This window comes from Homarus americanus, unplaced genomic scaffold, assembly GCF_018991925.1.
Source record: "Homarus americanus isolate GMGI-L3 unplaced genomic scaffold, GMGI_Hamer_2.0 scaffold39155, whole genome shotgun sequence".
In the NCBI taxonomy this organism is placed as follows: domain Eukaryota; kingdom Metazoa; phylum Arthropoda; class Malacostraca; order Decapoda; family Nephropidae; genus Homarus; species Homarus americanus.
The window spans coordinates 1,996,836-2,008,900 of record NW_024737042.1 but is presented as its reverse complement, the minus strand read 5'-3'; the positions used below and the strand labels follow the sequence as shown (position 1 = coordinate 2,008,900).

The 12,065-nt window shown below is 42.4% G+C and overlaps 1 protein-coding gene across 4 annotated transcripts in view; it reads left to right on the top strand.

Annotated features, from left to right (window-relative positions):
- The window catches only part of LOC121872564, a 35,237-nt gene extending 27,016 nt beyond the window's left edge, over window positions 1-8,221 (top strand). For 3 of the 4 annotated variants that reach the window (XM_042375375.1, XM_042375376.1, XM_042375377.1), the window contains exons 2-3: window positions 2,188-2,287; window positions 5,588-8,221. In XM_042375375.1, coding sequence (XP_042231309.1) covers window positions 5,593-6,945 — 1,353 coding nt within the window. In that variant the 5' untranslated portion in view covers window positions 2,188-2,287; window positions 5,588-5,592 and the 3' untranslated portion in view covers window positions 6,946-8,221. Of the gene's footprint in view, window positions 1-890; window positions 1,480-2,187; window positions 2,288-5,587 lie in introns of those variants that run through there. The other variant, XM_042375379.1, reaches the window with a different exon arrangement.
- Window positions 8,222-12,065: the final 3,844 nt, after the last annotated feature.

The window sequence follows — 12,065 nt, the reverse complement described above, 5'->3', positions numbered from 1 at the left end:
ACAACAACAACCACCACCACATTACCTCTCTCACCGCCTCACCTGGGACAGATGAGTTTAGGACAGTACCGTGAGTCAACTTTATAGCTTCCATGACAGTCGCAGCTCAGAAGCTCAACCACATGACCCACACCATCCCGTTTCGATGGTCTCAATTTTCTGGCCACACAGGCTGGAGTAATGGTTTCTTAAGCAGAAACCAATGTCTCCAGCCTGTGTGCAGACAACACACACGATAGGTCCCATGAGATAAACCTTTGGTGGTATACAGTGGCGGAAGAATTGCATAGTCGACAACACTGGCTAGACACTCCGCATGTTATCTGACAATGACCGCAAATTGTGGAGTGTTGCCCTGATAGTAGCGACAAAAACTGATTATGTTAAGAGTTATGTTCCCAAGCCTTGTTGATGTCAGCCATCTCGGCATATTGTGTCATCACAATGTGGCAGCGTTCAGTTACGTCAGCTGCAGGTGGTGGCTCGAGAATAACCCCTTCATACCCCGACTGTGCTAAGAGTGTCATAACTCATAAACCTCGCCAGAGAAACAGATGAGCATCTGAATACACAGGCGTTAGAGCCTTCGTCCGGAATTTACTGTGGCGGTCAATTAATCAAATTGCCTATTGTAGTTATTTAATAACCCCGTATTTTTTTTCGGGAATTAGCCCACCCGGGCACAGGTCAAATGACCCCACAACGGGGCCTGGGGGGGCGAAAAAATAAGAACAGAAAGAAATTGAATATAGAGAAGAAAAAGGTTATACTGTGTTAATCTACACTACGAAGATGCCGGAAAACCAGCTTTTTAAAGTGAGACAGATTGTATAAGTATGGAAACACAGAAGAAGGCAGTGTGTTCCACAGTTTGGCTGTGTGAGGAAAGAAGGAGGCACTAACGGGTTATTCTCGTGTGACCGACATCCACAGAGAAACGGTGGGCACCGCGGGCAAGACGTGTGTCTGTTTGGGGGCAACATTTCTGTTATTTTGGCGGTTGAGGGGGCGTCACTGAACCATGAGCAAATGTATGTAGTTAGAAGCCCAAGTTCTGAGGTTCCTGCCAAACAGTCATCCTCTGATCCTGATAATTATAATTATAATTATAATTATAATTAATGAGACCAGTATAAGCCTTGACCCCCCTCCCACCACCACCAACACCACCCTCCCTCGCCTGGTACGTGATGTAAGAACTAATTACGTGCTTGGCGTACATAAGAACATAAGAATGGAGTAAACTGCAGCGGGCCTATTGGCCCATACTGGGCAGTCCCATTTACACCCAACTCCTATTACTCATACATCCATCCAACCTATGTTTGAAGCTATCCTGCGTATATGTTTTAATGTCAAATGACTGTGAATCACCTCTGATCAAGAACTGGCACACTTACTTTAAGAACGCCTTACTTAAAAATCTCCGAAGATAAACACGCAGCCAGTACTTGAGACGCTCTAGTCTACTGACCTAATGTAAGCTGACTCCTGTATCCCAATTTATGTAAAAAAATATTATTCTATAACACTTGCTGCACCGTATCATTCTGCTATATTTACTTCTCTACTGTAGTGTATTTACTTCAGTACTGTACAGCGCATTTACTTCAGTACTGTGCAGCGCATTTACTTCAGTACTGTGCAGCGCATTTACTTCAGTACTGTGTAGTGTATTTACTTGAGTACTGGAATATTTATCTCACAAAAGAACCATTAAAATGTTATAAGTGTTTACATTCACCGTCTAAAAACATTGACGGTAAATACAGTATCTCGACACTTTCTTTATACAGTCAAACTTCATATAACGAACTTCTCTCTCCATATAATACGTTAGATGGGAGGTTTCACAGCTAATGGACCCTCGATATAACGTATTGCCATCTATATAGTTCGTTAAATAGAGGTTTCACTATAATCTTTTAACCCTGACATCATATGACTGCTGGCAAGTAATCTCTCTCGTAATCTACTTCACAGATAGACTCGGAACGTGTAGTCTCACAATCATAAACAGGGGGTGGGGGGAGGCTACAGGAAAGCCTTGTAACTTTTGTTTTATTCTGAGAACCTGTTAGCCAAATGATAGTGTATTCAGATATTTTCCACAAATTTCACCTTTTTTTTTAATTAAGAGTTGTGTAAGCGTATTTATTTACAACTAATATGTAACCTTTCTTGCAGAGACAGTTGGGGATTTGTTCATCAATAATATCAAGTTCAAGATTTTATTCTCCAAGGTCGTCTACAGATGTTCTTCACCATTAGGACAACAGTTACAGAGGTAATTATTGTAATTTCACAACATAGAAAATCACCTAGAATAATTGTTTGTTTTATTAATGCAGTATTATATTATACAATTATTATTATATTGCAATAGATTATTTTGTCGTAGGTGCTAACTTTTAATGTATTGTTACACTTTATTAACTAAAGGATTTAGGTTCGTAAGTTAAAACATGATTATACCTGTAGTAGAAATAACAAAGACATCGGCCGGAATATCCCAAAGGCAAAGAGGCCATGTACAGTAATTGTAATCTCAAGAAGCAGTAGTTGGCACTAGATTAATTTTGTAATTAAGGGTGAAAATAACTACAAGAAAGTGTTGTACTAACCCAGAATACGCTGTTAAAGACCTTAGTTACTGATACTCAAAGTAATTCATTATAACAACTATAACAGCACAAGTCAGAGACAGTGGGAGTGAAGGCCTCTTAAAGAGTGTGGGTTCAGGATCGGAAATACAAATGGGGTGTAAGTAGGTGGTGGTGGGCACTGGACACAGCGGTTGAGTGGCTGCCTGTGATAACGGGTCCCGGACAGTGATCCAGCTGAGGTAGTACTGGTGAAGAGAATTAGCTGTGGCGTTATTAACATTGGTGTACCCAGAAATTTACCGGGGAGGGGGGGAACTTTGAACGAAACATACTGAGGTATTGTTGAAATAAGAGAAAATTAATATTTTTCTGTACCCCAGGAGCCAGGCCACAGGGGCGGATCCAAAGGGGGGTGTCCTGGGGGCCCAGACCCCCCCCCCCTTCCCCACTTTAGATATTCCTGGATCCGCCCCTGGTACAAGCCCAGTACAGTATTTGCCAACAGTGCATAACAGAGATGTAACCGACCGTCCAAGAGGCTAATGAGCCAATCAGTGGCGAAGAGGAGTGAAAAAAGTTCCTGACCATACCGTTCAAGTAGTGAAACTATCATTTGTATTTATTTCGTTATCGTCATTATTTTTTCTTATTGTTAAAAATGGTTTATTTGGAATAATTTATTAGCTCAAGGGGGTGGAGGTCATCGTCTGTATTATCACGCACCTTACAGACCTTTTGCGATTTACCAGACATGTCTATATATTTATTTGATGCGAGGAGTGACATCACATTTGTGGAACTTTAAGTTTATATCGATGATTCTTGTGTGGGAAAGGAGCAGCGACTGTAGTATACTGTCGGGCGTCTCTGCACTGTATACCTATGGTGAGTTGTAGAGAGAAGAGAAGACAAGACCATAGACCTTCATAGTCAAGAGTATTACTGAATGTTAAGCCACTATGAAATGAAATTCAAAGGTAATGTGTGTGACGAGAGTTCTCAAATGCACAGACCTACCATATCTGATCATTGAAAGTAGAGCACGCTGCATGGGACGGAACACACTGCATGGGACGGAACACACACACACACACACACACACACACACTGAACCTATGCACTTTCCCATAATCTCCACTCGTAGGGTTGCTGGTGTGTTATCCAGGTTGGATGTGACTAAGGTGCATGGACCGGACGGAATACCCCTTCGTATTCTGAGGGAGTGTACTGAAAATCTAGCCCCTGTGCTTGCTCGCCCTTTTTGCCTTTGTCTCAAAACCCAAAACTTTTCTTCTTCTTGGAAGCATGCCTTGGTTCATCCCATTCCGAAGAAGGGTGAACTATTCTAATCCCTCTTAACTATCGCCCCATTGCCCTTACTTCATCCCTCTCTAAGATTTCGAAACTATCTTAAACTCTCATTTTCTCCGTCACTTTGAACGCTTTTCTCTTTTGTCGGATCACCAGTATGGCTTTTGCTAAGTGAGATCTACTGGTGATCTGCTCTCCTATTGCACCCATCTTTGGTCATCCTCTCTCAGGGATCATGGGGAAACAATCGTCGTGGTCCTCGACATCTCCAAAGCATGTGACAGGGTATGGCACAAGTCTTTGCTTTCTAAACTTCCCTCTAATGGTTTCTTTCCCCCGCTTTGTTCTCTTATTTCTAGCTTCCTTGAGAACCGATCCATGGCAGTTGTAGTCGAGGCATCGACCTCTCGGTCTTTCTCTATCAATAGTGGTGTCCCACAGGGTTCTGTTCTTTCACCTACTCTTACTTCTTTTTATCAATTATTTACTTCACACTACGACTAATTCTATCCATTCTTACGCAGATGATTCTACTCTTCACTCTTCTTCACTTCCCCCTAATTCTCAAATTAGATTTGTTTCTAGATCTGATATCCTTTCATCTATCAATGCGAATCTGTGCAGCATCTCCGAATGGGGAGGTAGAAACTTGGTTAAATTCAATAGTTATAAAACCCCATATTTACCAATTACACTTTCCAAATTAGATCTCCCACAAATCACATTTCAGGATGCAATCATTTTGCCATTTTCTATAGATATGCTAGGTCTCGCCATTTCCTCTAATATGTCATGGAAGCCACACATCCACAACATTGCTAAAGCTGCCTCCCGAAAGCTGGGAATGCTGTACAGGTGCCGTAGCTACTTCACTCCTGAGCAGTTGCTTCAAGTTTATAAGGGATTCATTCGTCCTAACTTGGAGTACTGCTCTCATATCTGGGGTGGCTCTTCTTCTGTCCAACTGTTAGATAGGGTGGAATCAAAGGCATTTCATCTTAGTAACTCTTCTCCTTTAATTGAAAATCTTTCTTCCCTTTCTCGTTGCCGCAATGTTGCTTCACTGTCTCTCCTTTACAGGTACTTTAACGGGCAATGTTCGGTGGATTTGACATTCTGTGTACCGCCGGCAAGGCCGTGGGCTCGTAACACTCGTCTTGCCCGTGGTGCCCACAGTTGCTCTGTGGATGTTGGTCACACTAGAATAACCCGTTATAGTACATCCTTCTTTCCTCACACAGCTAAACTGTGGAATGCTCTGGCTTCTTCTGTGACTGGATGCATTATGTTTTGGTTAAGAAATAAATTAGTTAAGTCATGATTGATGTTTCACCCTTCCTCCCACTCTCGATTTGGTCAATGAAAAACCCAACCCAATGCCTGGCTTGCTCTGCCAGCTACCTAAACAAGCTACATACTGTCCAGGGGATCTGGTGGCAGCGACCTTAAAATTAAGAGTAGATTTAAGTTGTCCCCTTAGGATTAGTGACCCCAAAATGGGCAGTATATAGGGGGGGGGGGGGACAGCACCTACTGGAGTAAGAGACCATGGTATATTATTACCACATACTGTAGATATTAATGTCCAAATATTTATACCTTACTGTTTTTATACTAATGTTTCTGAATAAACTGACAGTACATCACTCGTAACACAGTGTGTTTTTCAGACACGATGACACTACTGTGCTCGGCTGAGGGAAGGAGTGGGGAAGCGCTCCTTCAGTGCCCGGTGATGGGACAGACCCTGTTGGCCCCTGGAGTTGCCCTGAGGACCCGACATACGCACACTCATCTCACACCCAACGGCGATATCCCTAACGGTGTCATAAAGCCGCACGATGAGGCAGACAGGAATAATCGGATGGATCACAAAAACATTAAACAAGTTACTCGCCTGAGGTCCATTGGTACGAGCGAGGGGCGAGCCTCACCCCGCTTGAAGGAACTGTTGGAGGGTCTAAACGAGCCCGGAGACTCCGGTAACCTGCCAGAGGCGCCAGAGTGGCTGGATAGGGAGTTATTTAATCGGGGTCGACAGTTCTACCAACGTTATCTCTTCTGCATATTTTTTTCAGACCTTTTGTCTTTACTGGTGATGTTCAGCATCAGCCGTATACTGAGGCCATTGATTTATACTGAGCGGTCGGACACACCACGACGGGCTCTCCGCCGCTACGTGTCTACCATTATGCATGTTATAACTTGGTTTTCCGGGGACGTATGGGATCCTCTCGACCACGCCCACAAGGACATCATGACAGTACGCTCCACCCACAAAAACTCAGCACAGATATTCAACTCCTCCACCCACTATGAAGAAGTTGAAACGATGGATGTGAAAAAAAAGAAACATGAGGAACCCCGGTGCCCCATATACCCAGCTATCTGCCAAGATCTGCAGCCTCAGGTGAGAGCTGGCTTGGTCCTGGAGTCGCCCGACAACTCGCCAGTGTACATCAGTCAGTGGGATATGCTCATCACACAGTATTCCTTCCTGGGTATGATGGTGGCTCACCCATGCAGGATGGGTGCATGGTGGGTCACTGAGAATGAGCTGGCTGGTCTCATCCACTTCTGGCGAGGGATTGGTTGGCTTCTGGGCATCGAAGACAAATACAACTTTTGTAATGGGACGGTGAAGGAAACGAAGGCTCTGTGCCATGAGATAGAACAGTTGGTGGTGAAGCCGAGGCTGTCAGAGGTTGGGTGGAGCCACGAGCACATGGCCTCTTCCCTCATTGATGGTATGAACTACATGGTGCCGGGTCTCTCCTACCCTGCCATGTTCCGCTTCCTGGCCGATAGTTTGGACTTGGCTGTGCCTACCTTCATCAGTCACATGAGCACCTTCCACACCTGCCAGTATTGGGTCCTGAGGTTCGTGTTCCATGTCCTGTTCCTCGTGCCTGGTGTAGTACTGCTCTTCAACCAATTGCTGAAGACGGCTATCAGGTTCATACAGAACCAGAATCCGTCGTGGTTTTTTAAGTCACATCATCCTCATTTCCGTGGCCACAGTAGCTAGCCACTGTATTAATTGCCATAGATTGTGATTCAAACTTGAGATGGTTTGCGCAGAAGCTGGTCAACACCGTAAAAAAAAAAGGACATTGCGTTGTGGAGCTGTTGTCCAGCACTTGAGCTTTCCAGCACCAGTGAGTGTGTATCTAGTGATATGAGCCTCAGAAAGTAAGGTGTTGAAGATTAAACATACTCTGTGAACACTGTATGGGTATATACTTTGTTTAACCAATCTGTGGGATGCTACTTAGTATACTTAGATGTTGTCCCTGTTTGATTTATTTTTTTAGGTAGATTATTGATTCATCTTTCCATTTTAGTTAAGACTGAATCGAAAAGGATTTCCGAATTTTATTCTCATTGTTTCAGGAAAATGTTGTACACTCTAGTTATAGGCCTTGGGCTCTTCTTTCCTTGTTTTCTTATCTTGAGGTTTCATATATCAGGACACTGTTAGAGTGGTCCTACTTACACAAGTATTTGATTAAAGGCGTGTTGTTGGGAGTAGTTCTCGGGAGTTGCCCAATGACGCAGGATATTATTATTTAAGTGAAATTAATGGTATAATACATGAGCAAATTTGAACACCCCACTGGCTCACAGATGGGATGGTTTGATGCATTTGTGTGCATGTGTGTGTGCAAACACAGCCAGATTATTTCATCCCCTTTCCATGTACCTGATGCATCTACCTCTCCTTTCTGAAGCCGTAGAAGGTGAGAACGAAAACAAAAGCGTGTATCAAGGATCCGTAAGAGAACAACTGCTAGGAAGGGAAAATATTAAGAAAAAATTCTGTTAAATTTCACTACAGACAAAAATCAAGGCTTGTTATAAGTCACATTACTCGTCAGTAGACGGTGTGTGGACCAGTCTTTGGATTCATTATAATTGAGTTACTAGTCAATCTGTAGTATATCTTGTGTTCTTGTATGTGTATGTATATTCACATGTATTCGTCCTTGTCATTGAATGTATATTTGTACTTATGCAGGGGAGGGTCCGGACCCCCTCCCTTTTTATCAGAAAATTCCAATACTGTACTTTTTCTTAAATGCAATATTGTACTCAGGCATTTTTTGTATAATAAAAAGTAATTACTATTGACCTTAGAATATCTCCTAAATATCACTTGCACATATGTGTGCGCGAGCATTCACTACACCTCATAAGTGCATAAGTGACAGATGAGCTCATAAAAGAATTACAGGTGATCAAGAGCTGCAATTTTCATTATTTTTTTATTTTATTTTAACAATTCAGATGTATAACAAAGTACATACTGTATGTATCGTATTCATTAGTGTATATTGTATGTATATATTTTGAGTAAAGGTATGTGTGTTCTAGGTGTATATTCTTAACTTAAAAAGGTATCTGGTACATCCATAGAGTGATGGATAATTAGATCGATGGATAGAAAGACAGACAGACAGACAGACGGATAGATGGATAGATAGATAAAGATACTGACAGTAATAGATAGACAGACACATAGAATGATTGATAAATGAATAGACAGACGAATGGACAAGTTCGCAAGGCGTCAACCTTTATAGTACATACATAATTATTTTAATCAAGAGGAATTACTTTATTCTCTAGATTTTAGTAAATAATGATAAAAAATATATTTTTCTACAGGCATTAATAACTTCCCTCAAATTATTACTCTATATTCGTGAATATTTAAGTTACGAATTTTGTTTTGTCATTCCTAACTGTGAGGTCAGTAACATTGTACTGCCTGATTCTGGGGTCACTAATTCTAAGGAGGATAACTTAACTACAGGTATAGTCTTAATTTTAAAGGTTGCTGCCACCAGACCCCCTCTGGGCAGTATGTAGCTCGTTAGGTAGCGGGCAGAGTGAACTAGGCATTGGGTTGTGTTCTTCATTGACCAAATCGATAAGGGAAAGAAGGGTGAAACAATAACATGTTTTAACTAATTTATTCCTTCTAAAACATATTGCATTCCTTCAAAGTACAAGAAGCGTTGGCCTTCCTCAGAAGAACAATAATGATTCTAGTTACACTGCTCACCAACAGACGTCTTACATTAATTGCGTGTTATCCATACACTTATTGCTCATAACAATCAGTGACCTCCTTACCTCGGTCATCCCTTCTTACCGTAATACCCAACACATCAGACCGCTCCACCTGTTTGGAATATAGCACCTTAGGTTATTATACATTATAGCACCATCTCACCACCTTGTAACATCACACCACCCACCGGTTATACTCCACACCTGCAAGTATGGGGCTCCTTGTGATTTCTAGGCACACAAGTTTGTGTTCTGACCTCACTAGGGGAAAGGTCACGGCAGGGTTAGCTCCCGAGGGATAATTATCAGATATGGCCAGTGCTATGTGTGGTCTTGGGTATGTGAGTTTGTTGACCAAACTGGAGTGGTCCATGGAAGAATTGGCGAGGGCCAAGGAAGAAATTGAGAGGGCCACGTTGGAGAACCTGAAATTAAAGGAAGAGCTGGCGAGGTTAAAAGGGGAGGCTGGACAGGGAAAGCCAGTGTCTGACGAAAACTCAAGCGAGTGGAAGGTTGTGAGTAGTGGGAAGACCAAGCTGGTGGGGAAGAAGTACACCAAGGAAACGACAACAACAGCTAAGTGTACCAACCCGTTCAGTCCCTTGATAGATGAATTGGACGTTAGTACAGTCAGGGACAGGGCTGACAAGGAAGGTATAAAAACTTTAATTGTTGGTGACTCACAGGTAAGGTACATGGACAGGGCCTTTTGTGGTAAAAACAAAAATAGGATGAGGATGTGTTTGCCAGGAGCTGGGGTGGGGGATATAATTGACAGGATGGACAATATCTCGTTTGGTAATGGGAACAAACCCATTATCTGCCTCAATGCAGGAGGCAATGATATTGGACGGTGTAGGAGCGAGGAGCTTCTTGATAAGTTCAAGGCAGCTATAGATCGTATTAGGTCTAAGGGAGGGATCCCGATCATATGCGGTGTCCTGCCTAGAAGGACAGATATTGCAAGTCAATATCGGTCCCATTCATTGACAACTGTGACAACTACGGCAGAAGGGATCTTTATGCTCGGGATGGGGTGGCAACCCTGGCTGGGTCTCTAGAGGGGACAGTTCAAAGGATATCGAAGTCTTTAAACTGCTAGGGGAACATGTGGGCACGGGGGTGGGGGAAACTGCAGTGGGAGCGGGTAAGCCAAGTGAAAGATTACAGGGAAATAGTGTTAGGAATGATGACAAAACTAAATTAGACACGGAATTTAAACCTAAACGCGGTAAAGGGAGGACTCAGAACACGACTAACTTAAATGTCTACTACGCGAACAGTAGAAGCATGAGAAACAAAATGGATGATATTAGGGCCTTGGTATGTACCGAAAAGATCGATATAATAGCATTCACTGAAACATGGATCAACCTAGACTCACGTGAGTTACCTGTCGAATACCAAATTGCGGATTACAAATTGTTCCATACTGATAGGCCGTCCAGGAAAGGAGACGGAGTCACCATCTATGTCAGTGATAATCTGAAGTGCGAAATAAATAAGGAAATAAAAACTGAGCGGAATACAAAAACAATTTGGATAGAAATAATCGACGGTAGGGAAAAATTAATCATAGGAGTAATATATAGACCTCCCAATCTTGATAGAGTTAATGAGCGACTTACCTGGGATGAAATGCGCAGGGCTTCCATACACAACAAAGTCTGTATAGTAGGCGATTTTAACCTTGGCCAAATAGATTGGACTGACCTTACAGGTAACTCAGTATCAGAGGATTTCCACGAAACGATCCAGGACTGTTTCCTAAGTCAACATATAACCAAACCCACACGGGGTAATAATATACTCGATTTAGTTCTGTCGAACAGAGAAAACCTCATTAGCAATGTCGAGGTAGGGAACGAACTTGCAAACAGCGATCACAAAGAAATTCGATTCCAGTTAGATTTTCAGGGCAGACGTAAGGAAAATTCCACTAAAGTACCAGATTTCAGAAGGGCAAACTTTGACAGTTTAAAGAGGCAGCTGAGAGAGGGGGTGTCGCGCTTGGCCGTGAACCTGACAGATGACTCCGACCTGATAACGATGAGACTGCCGAGTTCCACGACAATTTAAATAATGAGTTACTTAATGCACAAAGGCAGAACATACCATACAAAAAACTCAGATCAGACAACAATGACCCTAAATGGATAAATAATTATTTAAAGAACATCATTGGCCAAAGGAAGGCTATAGGTAGAAGGATAAAGCGTGGCGAAATTTACCTCCAGGATTATTATAAGATATTGGCGAGTAGGGTTAAAACCGAGATAAGGAAAGCCAAGAGGAATAATGAGGTAAGGATAGCAAGGGAGGTGAAGACAAACCCCAAAGGATTCTACCAAATGTATCAAACTAAAACATGAGAAAAGATTGGACCAATACGGTCAAATACCGGCGAGCTCACTGATAACGACGGAAAAATGAGCAATAATTTTAATAAATATTTTTCAACAGTTTTCACCACCGAAAAGTTAAGCATGATACCCGAGGCACCGACTCTATTCAGAGATAGTGAAGAAAACAAATTAAGCGAGATAGTAGTGACTAGTAACGATGTTAGTAAGCAAATAGACAAACTAAAGCCTAATAAGTCACCTGGTCCCGATGAGATATTTGCCAGAGTATTAAAGGAATGTAAGGAAGAGCTTAGTATGCCCTTAGCAAAGTTGTTTAACATGTCCTTAAAAACAGGTGTAGTACCAGAATCCTGGAGGATAGCGAATGTAATACCGATTTTCAAAAAGGGGGATAGGTCACTATCCTCTAACTACCGCCCAATCAGTCTAACATCGATAGTAGGCAAATTACTGGAAGCAATCATTTCAAACTCTATTCGAAATCACCTGGAGAAGCACCGATTGATCAATGATTCCCAGCATGGCTTCACAAGCGGACGTTCTTGTCTAACTAATCTATTAACATTCTTTTCATCAGTTTTCGAATCGGTGGACGAGGGGCACAATTATGATGTGGTATATCTCGACTTTAGCAAAGCCTTCGAAAGAGTCCCCCACGAAAGACTAATTAGAAAGGTAGAAGCTCATGGCATCAAAGGTGACATCC